The sequence below is a fragment of the Fulvia fulva genome, chromosome 1 (assembly GCF_020509005.1).
Source record: "Fulvia fulva chromosome 1, complete sequence".
In the NCBI taxonomy this organism is placed as follows: domain Eukaryota; kingdom Fungi; phylum Ascomycota; class Dothideomycetes; order Mycosphaerellales; family Mycosphaerellaceae; genus Fulvia; species Fulvia fulva.
The window spans coordinates 11,323,791-11,339,810 of record NC_063012.1 but is presented as its reverse complement, the minus strand read 5'-3'; the positions used below and the strand labels follow the sequence as shown (position 1 = coordinate 11,339,810).

Here is a 16,020-nt window from a genome sequence, read left to right as displayed (position 1 = left end):
AACTGATTAGTCACCTATAGCCTCTTCAAGAGCAACACTTGTCTATTCTAGATAGATATATATAATACATAACCTGCTTTTAAAACACCCTATATAAGCCCGTATAATAACTTCCTATACTTCTAACGTAATATGTTACTATCTCTATAGAGATTACTAGACTTTCTACTAGAAAGGTAGTAACTAGTAGTTAATATTTATACTAGAGAAGAATCTATAAACCTATTCTTAAAGTTAAAGTATTAGACTCTAAATTTAGTTAGATAATAATATAACTATTAGTCTTATATTTCTACTAGCCTACTGTCCTAAGTATAAGGAGTAATAGTAAGGCAATAGTCTACGAATAAATACGAGCGCGACAGTCTCTCTCGTACCGCGTACGCGTTACTTTCGCGTTCGGAGCCTCAACAATTCCAGCTGTTCAAAACGAATCTCACGGCCACGTAGTCTAACCCCAACTGACACTTCCTATACGACGCCCATCGTGCCCGGTACATACCCATTAACAGCCATGGAATCCCTCGAACAGACCCTCCGCTCCGTCCTCCCGCCCATCACGCGCAACCTCCCGAAACCCATCTCCGACGCCGCGACGAACCTCCTCGGCGACTCCTGCTATCGATCCCTCGTCCACAACATCACCATCACCGACACAGTATGCCTCAAGCTCGCCATTTCGAAGGCGCTGGGCGTCGCAATCATCGGAATGTCCTCGATCGTGAAGCTGCCACAACTGCTGAAGATGCTGAACTCGCAGTCGGCAGAGGGGATCAGTTTCCTGAGCTACTTGCTTGAAACAGCGAGCTATTTGGTGACTCTGGTGTACAACGTGCGCAATCAGTTTCCATTCAGCACGTATGGGGAGGTGGCCTTGATCGCCGTGCAGAACGTCGCGATCAGCGTGTTGGTTCTGCAGTACAGCGGGAAGGCAGCTGCGGCAGTGGCTTTCGTCGCGGGATTGGCCGCGGCGGGATATGCATTGTACAACGATAGCATCGTGAGCATGGACATGCTGCAGTACTGTCAGGCTGGAGCGGGTCTGCTCGGTGTGGCTAGCAAGTTACCGCAGATCGTCGCAATCGCGAGACAAGGTGGGACTGGGCAGTTGAGTGCTTTCGCGGTATGTTCAGACAAAGGGATGGTTGTGACGCGACGATGCTGACTGTGTGACAGGTCTTCAACTACCTCGCTGGTTCTCTCGCGCGAGTGTTCACGACTTTACAGGAGGTGGACGACAAGCTCATTCTGTACGGCTTCTTGGCTGGCTTCACGCTCAACTTGGTCTTGGCGGCACAAATGGTCTACTACTGGAACAGCCCAAGTAGCAAGGACACCAAGCAGACGAAGCTCGAGCCGAAGGGCAAGCGAGCCATCTCGCAAGCTACTGGTACGAGCAAGGTCACAGGAAGTGAGAAAGCGAAGAACTCGCCATCGACGAGAAGACGGGGATAGCCGAGTGAGCTCAATCATTTGTTTCTTACGATCTTCACAACCTGTCCTTCACTTGCGCGCGCAGCGACCTACTCCTTCGTCTCAAGTTCGCTGACAATTCCAAGTGCCTCCAAATTGCCTCTCTCACAACACTTGAATCTGAAGAACGGGTCATCGTCCAGCTTGCCAACCCGATTCATGCCACTGCCGAGATTCTGCGCACGCCTCACGCTAGGGTTGACAGCAACCGTGTCGGACAGCCCAGTAGTCTCGAGATCTTCTGGATACTCATCGAGGTCGAGATCATAGTCCGGTGTTGTCACATTAGCTTGTCCAAACAGAATCTCGATTTGTGTGGTCTTGGATGACACCGCTGACTGGTCGACTACAAGATCGAACTTCCATTCGTGATGATTGTCTTTGTCTTGAACTCCGTTGCACGTCTCCTGCAAATGGAAGTTCCCGTCCGCAAGATGCGGTGGGGGTTTGTCCCACTTTGTTGAATGGGACCGCTTACCGTCGACCAAGATGGCACAGGTCAGGACGTCGCCGAGAAAGACGATATGTCTCTTGCTAATGTCTTGAGTGATCGTGACCTCGATTTGAAACCTCGAGCCATGTCTTGCTTCGATGTACTTGCAACTCTGTGTTGGATCGGAGGGTTCCTCAGGGTCGTTATACTCGCGATATTCGACTCCTTCCACGTAGACTTCGACTGTGATGCCATCAATAACTGCCATGGCGTGAGTCGTTGGAGCCACAAGTGAGCGGTCAAGCACAGCCTTATACGTACTGAATGTACTTCCATGCCACTGAGCAAACAAGAAGTCTCTAGATGACTCTCTACGAGAGCCGCTTCTATACGATAGAGACGATTCCACATAACTCTCGAAACGACGCTTTTCACTTTTACACCCTGCATACGAAACACATGCACAAGCAACGGCATGCAGTGTAGAGGCTGCGTCATGGTCATGAATGGGAATGCAAAGACAGTACGGCAAGTCTCTGGCTGGATCTTACTAGAAATTCGTACACTCACTCGATCTAGTCCTGCGCAGCAAGTTCATCGCACTACAGACAAATTCAAACAACACCACGCGCTTGTAATGCTGCTCTAGTGCAGCACTCAAACTCAAAATAGCAGTCGTCCGCCTCTTCTCCGACCCTAGTAACCAAGCGAGGGTCCCCAGCTGGTCTTACGATACCAGGCTCTATGCCCACTGTGCTGGAAATCCCTGTCATCTCAATGTCCTCCGGATGAAGATCGATATGTCTGCCTGGAAGCTGCTGGCCTAGATTCCCGTGCTTGATCTCGACTAAGATCTTGCTCACTTCTCTAGTACCGCCCGCCATTGTGAAGAGCATAGAATGGAACTTCACGTTGTCTCGGATCTCGTCAATAGAATGATGGAGCTCGGTGTTGGCGCTAATATGTTGACGGTCGTAGCACATCTTGATGCTTTCAACGCCATCTATAGTGACTGTGCACGTCAACACATCTCCGAGAAAGACGAAAGTGGAGTTGAGCTTGATGTCAATGGAGAAGTTGGCTCCGTCTTTGGCTTCGACGATCCGGTATCTTCTGTTTGCGGAGTCGGGCAGTGTTGGCTGTACGTACTCTGTGTGGTCTGTGCCGTGACAGTTTATCACGACGGTAAGGCCGCCGATGGCTGGCATTGTCGATTATGATAAGCACTTGTGCCATGACGCATATTCCGATATTTGTACTGACGGCGCATTGCGCCTACCGTCAGCAGCAAACGAGAGTCTTTGAGGATGGTGCGAGTTTGTCAAACCATAGTACCCAGAAGCTCAAAGTCGAAGCTTCGACGGGGCAGAGTGGCACTTCTGTCTATGTCTGATCATGAGGCTCCAATCTCACGCGGCGACACCATCGATCGTCAATGGCGGACTTGTTGCCACGCTGAACCCCTTCGATGGTATCGATAGCCAGGACGAATGGACAGTGCCTTATCCACCGATGACCTTGTCGTCAACGGAGACGAAGGCATGCAAGCAGAGATTCGAAATGCTCGCAGTCCTCGAGATCGTATGCTGGACAGAGCGCTTGGTCTCTTAGTCGACGCTTGAAGTATTTCGAGCCCAATCCTTAGTTGAATGGGACGACTCTGTCTCGACAAAGTCCTTGTTACCCAACATCGGAAAAGTACGTATTCACGGCAAGCATCACAAGCCATGGCAGGGCGATCTCCACTCGACAGGACATCTGCGTGAGATTGGCACATTCTGTCCTGTGCCCCGGCTCTCGGAAATCCTGCAGCGCCACCCCACGACTCGACCCTGCCACTGGCTGCCTGCAGCCGAAGCTCCATCCCCACACGGAACATGGAGCCACCATCTCCAGGTGTACCACGCGCCATATAGAGACCACGCGGCTGCGAGTATCTCGGATCATGACGCCTGCCACGAAGCGTGTGCACCGGACTTCGAATGCATCGCATCCGAAAAGTATGGGGTAGCCACTGACTCGTGGACATCGTACAGCTTATGACCACGGTCCGGGTAGATCAGCTGCAGGTCCGGACAATGATATAGCTTTCGCGGCTGTGTACAGAGATGATCTGCGACACGTTTCGGAACTCGTTACTTCACCGCTGTGAGAAGTCCGTTGTGGTGGTGGTCCAAGCGACAATTGTCCATCGACGGATTCCGAAGGTATAGATACCATGAGATATCCGCAACACAACTATTCCTTGCTCAGCAACATCAATCCAAGCAATCCAGAGAGGCAGAACAGCACGGCCTTACAGCAATAGCATCAATCAGCCAAGATGGTCCACACGGAACTCAACAGCGAGGAGAGCTTCAAGAACGCGCTTTCGACCCAGGGCAAATATGTGCTCATCTACGCACACGAGGATGGCGTTAGCGATGTTGCGGAGAAGTATGTAGCTCACTAGCTCGGCGGAGATGTTTGCTGACATGGGCTGTCTAGGTACTCCGAGCAGAACGCCGACAAGGTCGATTCGTACCAGGTCGACCTGACCAAGAATCCACATGTCAAGGTGAGTGTCTTCGGATCAATACAAAGCCATGTGAACATGAATTGTGACTAACCTCCCATCAGCACATCATGGCCATGGAGTCCTGGCCTACTGTTGTCGTCTTCAAGGATGGTCAAGAGGTAAAGCGAGCAGTCGGTGCGAAGCCAGAGGACATGCAGGCGATCGGTGCTCTGTTCGCGTAGATGCGTATAATTGAGTATCATGTCGAGAGAGAACGGTGCTGGCACCTATGACAAGTTTGATCAAATTGCGTACTGAATCAAGGTCGAATAGTACCAAAGCATTGTTATCTCAAACCCTTGGCTTTCGTTCTGCGTCCTGTTCGTCCTGTCGATGCATACAAGTGCGTGCTTACTTGTGGCATGAAGCACCTTCGTCTGCCGAAACTGCGGTCTTTATACCGTGTAGTGTGCGATGCCATAGGGACTGGGCTCGTCAGTCTGCTCAATCTTGCATCGCATGCTTGCCAAAACACCCGTCGAATGAAGGACGACACCATTGCCAAGCAGGAAGTATTGATAGCGGCTGCAACGCGCTGGCATCTCGACAACTTTCGGGGCAAGCGCACGCGCTGTTTGACTTGCCTCGACATTTCTGCAGCTTCGCTTGTCACCATCGATGAAGGGCTGATCGAGCAAGTTTGCGCAAGCCTCACCGCCTGACAGACCTATGGCCGCACGACCTGCACAGCGTGTGGTACCTCGCTGGCAGCCCTGGGGTATCAAAGCTGAGCGCCCGTAGCTCACACGCGTCCGGACAGAGCAAGCTTCGATGCAGCCAGCCACAACTCTACTAAGCTATAGGAGTACGGCCAGGTCCGAGACTATGCCACAAAAGGCGTTATCCTTTAGTAGAAGCTTGAGATGGGTGCATTTGCACACCATAGTGATAGCTACTGGCTGGCAGGAGATCCCGTGTGTTGTATTGTCTCTCCGCAGAATAGGCATGGCTGGTAGATAGATAAGTCGATGCATTGTTGCACGTGGTTGCGCGTGGCAGTGAGCAGCTGGCCATGTCGTCGATGTATATAAGCCCATAGGTTAGTCGTGGAGAACATTGTAGATACTCCCAAGGCAAGTCAATACACCACGCAGCATAACCGTCATGTCTCCAGTGTCGTTCATCGATTCTTTCGCAGCAGACCGGTACTCCTAAAAGGAAGGCACGAAGCATGAATCTATTGTGCACACAATCGAGCTCGACGATGAGCTTTCAGCACATGAAGCACAGAGCGTTACAGAGCTCAACGACAGACGGACATCGGTGGTTGAGCACGCCAATGCCGTGTTCAGAAGAGCTTCAATCTGTGCCGAGCAGAGGGATCCTTCTTACCACCAGGACGCAAAGGCACAATCCTGCTTACCGAATGAGTGAGTCTTGTCTCTTCCTCGCGACAGCTCGATTCTTGCTGATGCAGCGTTCCCTCGCAGCTCACCTGAGCATGTCCGCCTCGAGACGCAAGCCGTGCATCTTTCAGCCATGATGAGGAGCCGAGTACTTCACGCGCCAGTCAACAATGCCACTCGCGTACTCGGCATCGGCTGCGGTACCGGCATCGTCACGGACTTGATGTCCGAAGCATATCCCGAAGCAGAATGAATAGATCTCGACCTCTCACCGGTGCCGCAGATCAGACCACACAAATTCAATGTCCACTTCTTTCAAGGCAACGTCTCTTCCCAGAGCCCAACAGAATGGAAAGCAGCCAAAGGCACCCCACTCGCACAGGACCCTCTTCGACTACATCTTCTCCCGCCTCTTAATCCTCGTCATATCCAACTGGCCCTCCTTCATCGCCAAAGAACTCTCCCTCCTCAAACCCGGCGGCTGGGCCGAGATCCAAGACCTCGCCTGGGACTGGCTCGACCCATCCGGCAGCATTACCAGCTCTTCCTGGCAATGGCTCGAGCTCATGAACTCGCGCCTGCACGCCAAGGGGATGGACACGCATTGCGGGTCCAAGGCTGCGAAGTGGATGGAAGCGGCGGGGTTCGAGGAGGTTCAGGTGTCTCGGTATGTTGTTCCATTCTGTGGGGAGAGCGAGGCGACGACGGAGATGAGGGAGTATGGGAAGTGTAATTGTGTTGCGATTCCGATGATGTTGCATCATGCGATCCCGCGGGCGGAGGAGCAGAAGGTGGAGGACATGAGGCAGGAGATGAGGGAGTGTTTGAGGGCGGGGATGGGGGGGGGGGGGGGATCAGGTGTTCTATGTTACGATTGGGCGGAAGCCGATGGCATGATCGAGGGACTTTATCATGCCCTTCTCATGGTTGTAGTTGTGGTCGAGGAAGGAAGACGGGAATGATGAAGCGACAACACGTACATGTAGGTCGGCCGCGCGTCGACAGGTGGACGCTGGAAGACATGGTGGCCATGGCCTTGCAAACTTCACCGGCACACTTCGATGTTCACTATATGATGGTGCGAGCATATGGCCGCCCGGGAGAGTGATTGAGGTCCTTTTCGCTGCTGTGTGGGATCTGCTGGTTGAGGGATGTGCAAGCTGCAGGATTCACGACTGTCCACGAGAAGATCCGATGTGGTGCGACGAGGCCACATCCAGGTGGGAGAAGAAGAAGAAGAAGAAAAGTTAGTCAGTGATGAGATGGGTATGGGAATGCCAGCCCCTTCGGCCGGTTGTGTCCTGTAGTAATCCTGCCAATGGTGACTCTGCTGTGGTATCGCAGAGGAGGGCAGACTAAAGCGGAGGTCGGCGGTTGGATGGAGTTTGGACCAATTTCTCGGCTAGAGCCTGGAATAGAGGCTTGTTGCTGCAGGAACAGATCAACGTGAACGACTGGAGAAGAAGATGACTCCCCGCCGCCGTCTGATCATGTCACCTGCCTCGTTGACCTGCCTTTCCATATGACGCTGAGTTGAGATGTCTTGCACACGAGTCGGACTTGAACAAGAAAGTGACACTCTGCGCCTCATTCCGACCTCGCCACCGCTTCGGACGTTGCCGCTTTCAGCCACTTTTCCTGTCGTGACGGCCGCGCTAGAACTACCAGCAAACGCCTCAGGGCGACCGAGACACACGACCAAGGCCCATCCCCGCCAGTCGAACACCGCTCACGCATGTTGCACCTCATTGTAACGTCGCCCGCGACTGCAGACGATTGAAAGACGAAGCGCCTGCAACACCGACACCTGCGGACTGCACCTCCGATCACTCCACCTCGAAACGAGCCAGCGCTTCCTTGATCGTACTCGGACCCGTGCAGCGCTGAAGGACGAATCCCACCCCAGCACCTCCTTGTTCCTGTGCCTGCATATCGCCTCGATCGCTGTCAGCAAGTGGCGCATACCTTCCCTCGAAGAACGCTCCGCCGAGGTCGACGTACCACCGCCGCAGATCGGCATTGCCGGAGGAGAAGAGTAGCAGACGAGGGGCATTGTAGCCAAGTTGGATCTTACGACAATGGAGTAGTGCAGAACCGGTTCGGGACAAAGACCTTCGCTTAGAGGCAGCACATCATGGCTTACGATCAGAACTCGGCATATGAGGTACGTATTGATGATAGACTTTGCTGCGAAGCGTGCTGTACTGCACTCGGCCATCATTGCGCATATCCAGCGCCAGCATAGCTCGAAGGCAGCGAACCTTCAGAGTCACTGCTTCCGTCCCAGTTCGCATCTCTGACCTGCAAATAGCCGCCTCGAAGACACTACTACCAGCCGGAACCCCAGCCCAACCCAGGCTACAGCGAGTACCAAGACTATGCGAGCAGTCCGTACGATAATCACGACCAAGGCTACAGCCAAGGCTACTCTCAGCAGAACGGCGGTTACGACTATGGGTACGAGCAGAACATGAACGCAGTACAAGAGCCGGCGTACCAGACGGGCCCGCAGGGAGGGTATGATAGGCCACAAAATGCTGGCGGGCAGTACTACGATCAAGGTCAAGAGCGTAACTATGACCCGCGATACCAGCCGAGAGCTCAGCGAGGACCTCCTCCTCCGCAACATTCTGCACCTCGTGCTCATCCTCCCCCACAGCCAGCGCCGTATTACGAAGACCCACGCGCCGCACCAAGGCAGAATGGATACCCTCCCCAACAAGCGCAGAGGCCACTAAGAGACGTGTATCCGCAGCAGAATGGCCAATACGATCAGCCTTCCGCTCCGACCAATGGAGATGTTTCAAATCATGGCCAGGCACCACCACAGAAGCCGGGAAAGATGTCAATGGAGGAGTGGAAACGGCAAGAGAAGGAGAGGATGAAGAAGGCGGCTTTGTCACCCCAGACCATGCCTTTTGACAACGCTTTCCCCGTGTTCGGAAACAAAAAAGACGACAGATCTGGTGCTACGAGCAAGGCCAGCAATCAGCGCGGAAGTGCTGAGCAGAGACCACATACTGCAGGAGGGCAGCGTTCGGGTGCTTCTCAAGAAGACAGCTACCAGCAACCTCAAGGAAGAAGACCCGATATCGAGCGGCACCAGACAGCTCCGCAGTACAATCACGCTGCGCAGCACAACAATCAGCACTACCACCAACACACCGAACCTAGACCGGTGCCACAGCGACAGATCTCGCACGAAGCCCGAACGCCAATGGGAGAGGACTATCCAGAACAATGGCCAATGGTCTCGGGACAGACTCCCCCAAAGCCTTCGCAAGACTACCAGCCTGCTGCACAAGATCGTCCATCTCGATATGCACCAGATGCGCGGGACCAGCACCAGCAAGGCTACTACCAAACGGATCGAGGTACTGAGTCTCAAAGAATGCCGAACCACAGACAGCCGCCGCCTCCGGCAGCAATGACACACCAACCAACGAATTACGCAAATGGCCCGATGAATCCAGCAGACGTGGTGCCACGTCCCTCGACTGCTGGCGGTCCTCGAGCACCACGACCTAATGACAATGGGGAACAATTTCGGCCTCCAGACTTCCCACAGGAGAGCACAAGAAGCTTGCCCCAGCAGTCTGCGAAGCCTTGGATGCAAGAATCACAGAGTCGCCCGGAGAGTTTGGGCGATATCTACGATGACTATAGCTCGTCGCCTCCCAGACAGCAGATACAAAGGGCACCGACCACGCGTGATGAAGAGATTGAAGCTGAGATGCCCGATTTCGACAGCGCCGCGCCAGGTGGTACCTCACTGGCCCATAAGCGAACTCAACTTCAAGATGACCGATCTCGAGGAGCTCCTCTAAAGATGGCCCACCCACCAATGCAACGCATGGGCACTGCTCCTCCGCAGATGGTGAATGGGCATCGCCAGCCACCTGGCCAACTTCCACAATCCGACTCCGCGCCTGATCTTGGCTACAATCAGAATGGCTACGGACCACGACCTGGTACTGCTGGTCCTGGATCCCGAGGGCCTCCGAGGAGAGGCATGACAGACCCTCGGAGTGCAGGATCTACACCAACATCAGCACATCCACCGCCGCAGCGTCAATACGATATTCCGTGTCGCAATGGACCGCCAGCTGGTCCCGGATACCAGGGAGATGGACCTTTACCTCCGCCGCAAGCACCGTTCGCTACAGAACCTCAAATACGGAGGTCTTTAGACGATAGCAGAGGTCCACCGCATCGCCAGGGCCCGCCTCACCCGCAACGTTTCCCGCCCAATGGTCAGCCTCCAAGAGGCCCATACCCTCCTCAACAACGGCCTGACCTGGATCGTAATCAGACCAACCAGACAGTGTGGTCTGACCCAGGGCAAGATCGAGTTGGTAGCGCACCACCTTCACAGCAAGGTCTCCGAGGCCCTCCTGGCGGGGCGCCGTACGGTGCAGCTGGTGGTGCGCCTTTGACACAGCAACGCTCTGCGCCTGACAATCAACAAGCGCGCCATAGCAATCCTGATACGCTGCCACACCACCCAGTCCCGGTGCGGCCTGGGCATGTCGCACCTGGCCAGGGACCACCAGCAGGACCTCCACCGGTTCGCAACTACAATCCAAATGGGACTGGAGCAAATGGCGCACCACATCAACGACAACCATCAGCTGACCACTTTGCACAGCCAGTCACCGGCCAGGAGCTACAGAGGCTCAGAGCTACTGTTGATAATCCGCCACACAGTCCAAAGCAAGCCCTGCTGCTGGTGAAGAAGCTCGTGGAAGCAGCTGCCGTGTTGATTGTGAGTGCAGATCCCAAGCAGAAAGCCAAAGATCGGGAGATGTACATCAACGAAGCGTACAAACGCCTGAAGAAACTTGTCGCCAACGGCTATCCCGAAGCTCAATTTTATCTTGCCGACTGTCATGGCCAAGGCATGATGGGTCTCGAAGTCGACACGAAGGAAGCTTTCAAGCTCTATCAAGCTGCTGCAAAAGCAGGTCACGCTCAAGCTGCATACCGAACTGCCGTCTGCTGCGAGATGGGTCCTGAAGAAGGCGGTGGCACGAGTAGGGACTATGCTAAAGCTGTGCAATGGTACCGCCGTGCTGCTGCGCTCGGCGACGGTCCAGCAATGTACAAGCTCGGCGCTGTACTGCTGAAGGGCCTTCTTGGCCAACAGAGGAACATGCACGAAGCTGTGACCTGGCTCAAGCGAGGCGCCGAAAGAGCTGATCGCGACAACCCTCACGCTCTGCATGAACTGGCAGGTCTCCACGAGTCGAGCAATACCAACCCCGAAGTGCGGAATAAGATTCCGGCTGATGACAAGTATGCTCGAGATCTGTACATGCAAGCTGCGAATCTCGGATATAAGTTCTCGCAGTTCCGACTCGGGCAGGCTTATGAGTACGGCATCCTCGGGTTGCAGATCGATAACAGGAACAGTATTGCCTGGTATACCAAAGCTGCAGCACAGGGAGAGCATCAAGCTGAGCTTGCGCTGTCGGGATGGTACTTGACAGGCGCGGAAAACATCCTCGAGCACAGCGATACCGAAGCGTTCTTGTGGGCGAGGAAAGCTGCGACGGCAGAGAATCATCCTAGTAAGTTTCCACATCTTGCCTTCTTTATGTTTCGTACTGACACATCTCCCAGGTGTCGGCAAAGCCATGTTCGCCATGGGCTACTTCTCCGAAAAAGGCATCGGATGTCCCGCCAACATTGAAGAGGCGAAGAAATGGTATGGGAGAGCTGCGAGCTATAAATTCCCGAAGGCTGTGGAGAGGCTGGAGGAGTTGAGGAAGAATCCGGGCAGGAAAGATAAGAAGATCGAGAAGGATAGTAAGTTGGTTCGGAACAATCAGAAGCAGAATGAGGAGAACTGTGTTGTGATGTAGACAGCAGGCTTGGAAGGACCAGTGATGGCGGTGGTGGGGGTTGGAAACGTGATGGTGGTAGTGAGTATATATGAGGTCTTGTCCTCCGTGTAATGGAAATCGTGGAATACTCAGCACTTTGTGCAAAACCGACTTCACAACTCGACTGGACGGCAATTGGTGCGTACCAACCGACGGGCATAGAACAGAGGAACGACAAGCATCCTTCCGCCTTTCGGGATGCCGTGTCGGGCCTGGCAGAGCATCGCTGCAATATCGATGCTACGTATCCTTCTTTCAATGCCTGGCTTCTTTCTAGGCTTTGCAAAAGCGCACACATGAGGTAATAGCCTTTCGCGAGGATCCGGACTTGATATTTTGGCCTGGGTACGAGTCGAGATGCAATAGAACTATATATACTATATGATGCTAATGAGCCACGCAATTCGTTCTTTAACGATGCGCCTGATTGGTCTTTCTGTGTTGCTGAGAATGGTGACCGGAGAGCCTGGTTCCTCGTGCCCTGTTGAAGGATCAGGGCAGGATTCAGCCGCACCATCAAGCTTCCGCTAGCCATGTGCCATGGCGTGTACTAACATGCAACTAGCAGAACCAAGATCTGTGGCCGCAATTCGGATTGTAAGACCAGATCAATACTCAACACATCATCGTGAAGGCCGACAGAAGACAAAGGCGAATAGCACAAAATATAGCAATACATGTGACCGCCAGGTTGTGTCTACAATGACCTTGCGGAATATGAACACTTGCTTGCTTGGTGGTCTATTCTTGCGACTTATGCTTCGCCCCAGCTTGGCGCATCCTGCGCTACCATAGTCCAACGGAGATAAATCTTCCTTCGGATGTGATTGACGAGCACGGGCTATCATGTCGTTACACCAACAGGATCGAGGCGCCCATGCAACAAGTGTATAGGAGCATGGATCCCGCACTTCTTTGTTGGCGTCTCTGCCTGGCTTTTGGGTTCATTGTCGAATAAAAAGTGTTGCCCGTACCTCCATTCAAATTTCCCGTGACGCACCGGACGACATCTTGCAGTCAGGACTGCACGGAAGAATCATTTGAATGAGCTACGCAAGACTTCCTCGCGACGAGATCGAGAACATTGGATCAACCGGGGCCACAACGAGGACAGGATATGATGCGCCAGAAGTAGTCCCGGGCCACAGCGATCTGATAACTGCACAAGTTCAAGGCTCCCAGTCGCCAGAAGTGGTGCATCCAGAACAAGATCAGCCTCAGTACGGTTATGGCAATACCGATGCAGAGTCGACTGCGCCGAGCTACTCGCCCGCGAACGGCTTCACGCCGCAGCACGAGAAGGACACATTAGCAGCCGGCGATGTACCACCTGTAGACTACCAGATGACGAGATCTCGACGGCGGAAACGATGGATTTGGATCATCATTGGTGCTGTGCTCCTCTTGCTGGCGATCGGTCTCGGAGTTGGCCTAGGAGTTGGATTGTCATCGAACAGTGGTAGTAGTGATCGAAATATCGACAATGAAGGCATCACAGACTCTTCAAACCAGTGAGTCCACACTCCCTTCACACTAATGAACAGCACGATTGACTTGCCAAACAGAACCTCACCAACTACGACATCACCCTTACCCACATCCACAACCTCCGCAGCTGTGACAGCAGGCACAACAGGCCTCGCTCAATTCTCCTGCAACAACACCGCCTCCACAGAATCGACTGCAGGAACCTCCTACAACCAAGACTGCAACGTCCAATACCAAGTCAACCATCCCTCATACTACGACCAAAATATCAACATGAAGAACCTCGAGCACCGTACCGTCTATACCTTCCAGTCATGTCTTGACGAGTGTGATCGCTGGAATAGCGCAAGCAACACGCCGGCTTGTAGGGCTGTGACGTATTATGCGAATATCACCACGCCGATAAAGCTGTGGGGAGGGAACTGCTTTTTGAAGAATGACAGAGGCGTTGGGTATAGGACGGATCCGGTGGACTACGATCATACGGCGAGTGCGTGGATGGGATGCTTGAACGTTACCTGTCACGGGGCGGAATGAGGTCTGCGAGCTTTTTTCCAGCGTCTGGTATGTTTCAATAGCCTTTGCGTATGATCCTTGACTGAGTCTGTACCGTAGGGATCACTTACCATGTTTTCACATGGGTATAGATTGTATATCACGATACAGACGTCGCATGGTGCATGAAGCAATCGTTACGCCCCCTCCGTGCTTCTCCCTTTCGATATACAAGAGGGTGTGGCGGGGCAGTTCGAGGGCGCAGCAGCTGTACAACGCCACAATCCAATCAGTCAGCGTTGCACACCTGATGGCTTCTGATCTACCGCGACGCTGTATAAGAGTCAGAAAAGCCTAGCAAGACGCGGTGGTGCTTTTTCCGGGCATGGGTGGCCTTGCCATGCTGCTTTCCTCTTGAAGGCGTGCATGCCACTCCTTGTCGCGGCGATGGCTTCACCCACAAACATCGACCAAGAGACGATGGCGGCATCCGGGGCCTTGTCGAAAGGTTTAACCTGGACTCAATCCTCCTGAGCAACCAGATTGACAAGTTGCTACCTCGGCTGGATGCTTCGAAAGCCTCCATGATCAACTATCGTCGAGACAGGGCTACGAACTATGGCTGCTTCAGCAAAGACGACAGCGAAATTGAGCTATTGCTCACTGGTTTTCGGTATTGTAATTAATCCCACAATTCCAGGGATGGTGTCCACTTCCGATTATTGAAACTCTTACCTCGAGAACAGGATGGTCGGATTCGCTGCGAGATGAAGGCATTTGCAATGCACGACTGTCCCAATTATGATGCGTTGTCGTACTGCTGGGGGACAGCCCCTCGATCTCTCACTATACTGTGCAATGGCCGAGAGTTGCCCGTCACGGTGACTGTTGCTAGTGCCATACTCAGACTACAGCTTCGAGGTTACAAATATCCATGGCTTGATGCCATCTGCATCAACCAGGATGATCTTCCCGAGCGCGAAAGCCAAGTGCAGGTTATGCAGAGTATCTATGGACGGGCCACCAGAGTTTGGATCTGGATCGGGGGTGATGAGGCTACCGATGCCTACGGCTTTGCAAGCAGAATCGCATTCCCGACCCTGGAGCTGTATGCCAAAGATCCGAGTGCAGCTGCTGTAGCTCGGCAAGGCAGGCCAGTGCCCCAGTATAGGGAGTGGACGACAACAAGCACGGACAAGAGTGGCGTGACATCTACACACCATCACAACGACACGCGAGAAATTGGGTTTGTCAAAACGGACAATGTCGTACAAAGGCAGCAGAACAAGTTTACAGCCGCGCTCGAACATATTCTCCAGCAGCCATGTTTTGACAGGGTGTGGTGTGTCCAAGAAGCAATCATGGGCCGGCGTGCCATAGTACTGTCTGGACCGCACGAAATCGAGTGGGACCGTTTCTGTCGTGGACTGCAGGTTGCAGTCCAATCAGATGAATCTTGTCAGCAGACTTGGGGTGCTCTACGTCGCGACAGCCTCATAGCTCGAAGAGCCCTCAACATGGCCGTCTACCAACGACCCAAGTCAGAAGGCGATCCAGCATCGTTCTTGTTGGATCTGCTTTTCAAGTACCGAGCTCGAAAAGCTACAGACCCGCGGGACAAGGTCTACACCCTGCTAGGTATCGTCGCTCACTTCTTCTCGGAGTCGGGTATAGCAGTCTCATACACGAAGGAGGCACGGGATGTGTACAGGGACACCAGTGTGTACATCTCATCTAAGACTTGCACCCTGCATATGCTTTCCGCTTGTGGACAAAGAGTGCCACTCAATAGCACGCTCTCGTGGGTTCCAGACTGGAGTTTTAACGATGCTCTCCCGAAGCCTTTCTGACAGCCTTCGTCTTCCGGAAACACACGACACAGAGCCACTGCAGGATCGAAGACGTAGGCGGTCTTCACGACTGATGGTAGTCTAGTGCTGCGAGGCATGCTCATTGACAGTATAAAGCCACTGCGCGAGAACTACCACTGGACGACTCTCAAGGGAGGGATTGGAGTTTGAACGATTACGCACAATTCGCCATACGTTCGGTACCACTGCAGTTAATGACTTCCCAACAAGGCGCTTATAAAGGCATGATCCGTGATCTTGCAAGGCTTGCAAGATCAGAGCTAGATGCTGACGCCGACGTTCCACTATGGAGAGATCTTTCGCGCGGACAACTCCAGACCCAGCATCTGTCCTGGCTACACAACGTCGGGATGGACCCAACGTGGCTGTCACACGATGCCAAAGACCTGGACAAGCCCGTCAAAGAGCCTAAACCAGATGATGACGGTTTCGTTCATCGAGCTATACGCAGGCCTAAATTCGTGGAAAAGCC

The 16,020-nt window shown here is 53.4% G+C and overlaps 8 protein-coding genes across 8 annotated transcripts; 6 read left to right on the top strand and 2 right to left on the bottom strand.

The window, feature by feature from the left end:
* Nucleotides 1-514: 514 nt before the first annotated feature.
* On the top strand, nt 515-1,455 carry CLAFUR5_02320 (Mannose-P-dolichol utilization defect 1 protein; the record flags this gene model as incomplete). Its single annotated transcript, XM_047901468.1, has 2 exons — nt 515-1,123; nt 1,177-1,455. The coding sequence occupies 2 exons, from the start codon at nt 515-517 to the stop codon at nt 1,453-1,455; spliced, it is 888 nt and encodes a 295-aa protein (XP_047756056.1).
* Nucleotides 1,456-1,523: 68 nt separating this feature from the next.
* CLAFUR5_02319 (uncharacterized protein) lies at nt 1,524-2,174 on the bottom strand (the record flags this gene model as incomplete). The annotated part of the gene is made up of 1 exon (XM_047901467.1): nt 1,524-2,174. One exon carries the CDS (start codon nt 2,172-2,174, stop codon nt 1,524-1,526), a length of 651 nt encoding a protein of 216 aa, XP_047757369.1.
* Nucleotides 2,175-2,520: 346 nt separating this feature from the next.
* CLAFUR5_02318 (uncharacterized protein) lies at nt 2,521-3,114 on the bottom strand (the record flags this gene model as incomplete). Its single annotated transcript, XM_047901466.1, has 1 exon — nt 2,521-3,114. One exon carries the CDS (start codon nt 3,112-3,114, stop codon nt 2,521-2,523), a length of 594 nt encoding a protein of 197 aa, XP_047757368.1.
* Nucleotides 3,115-4,229: 1,115 nt separating this feature from the next.
* CLAFUR5_02317 (uncharacterized protein) lies at nt 4,230-4,645 on the top strand (the record flags this gene model as incomplete). Its single annotated transcript, XM_047901465.1, has 3 exons — nt 4,230-4,342; nt 4,394-4,463; nt 4,526-4,645. 3 exons carry the CDS (start codon nt 4,230-4,232, stop codon nt 4,643-4,645), a joined length of 303 nt encoding a protein of 100 aa, XP_047757363.1.
* A 1,466-nt stretch (nt 4,646-6,111) lies between these two features.
* Nucleotides 6,112-6,523, top strand: CLAFUR5_02316 (uncharacterized protein; the record flags this gene model as incomplete). The annotated part of the gene is made up of 2 exons (XM_047901464.1): nt 6,112-6,476; nt 6,502-6,523. The coding sequence occupies 2 exons, from the start codon at nt 6,112-6,114 to the stop codon at nt 6,521-6,523; spliced, it is 387 nt and encodes a 128-aa protein (XP_047757362.1).
* A 1,756-nt stretch (nt 6,524-8,279) lies between these two features.
* On the top strand, nt 8,280-11,673 carry CLAFUR5_02315 (Chitin synthase regulator 2; the record flags this gene model as incomplete). Its single annotated transcript, XM_047901463.1, has 2 exons — nt 8,280-11,379; nt 11,432-11,673. The coding sequence occupies 2 exons, from the start codon at nt 8,280-8,282 to the stop codon at nt 11,671-11,673; spliced, it is 3,342 nt and encodes a 1,113-aa protein (XP_047757361.1).
* A 1,065-nt stretch (nt 11,674-12,738) lies between these two features.
* On the top strand, nt 12,739-13,719 carry CLAFUR5_02314 (uncharacterized protein; the record flags this gene model as incomplete). The annotated part of the gene is made up of 2 exons (XM_047901462.1): nt 12,739-13,205; nt 13,260-13,719. 2 exons carry the CDS (start codon nt 12,739-12,741, stop codon nt 13,717-13,719), a joined length of 927 nt encoding a protein of 308 aa, XP_047757360.1.
* Nucleotides 13,720-14,444: 725 nt separating this feature from the next.
* CLAFUR5_02313 (uncharacterized protein) lies at nt 14,445-15,527 on the top strand (the record flags this gene model as incomplete). The annotated part of the gene is made up of 1 exon (XM_047901461.1): nt 14,445-15,527. One exon carries the CDS (start codon nt 14,445-14,447, stop codon nt 15,525-15,527), a length of 1,083 nt encoding a protein of 360 aa, XP_047757367.1.
* Between the last annotated feature and the right edge of the window lie 493 nt (nt 15,528-16,020).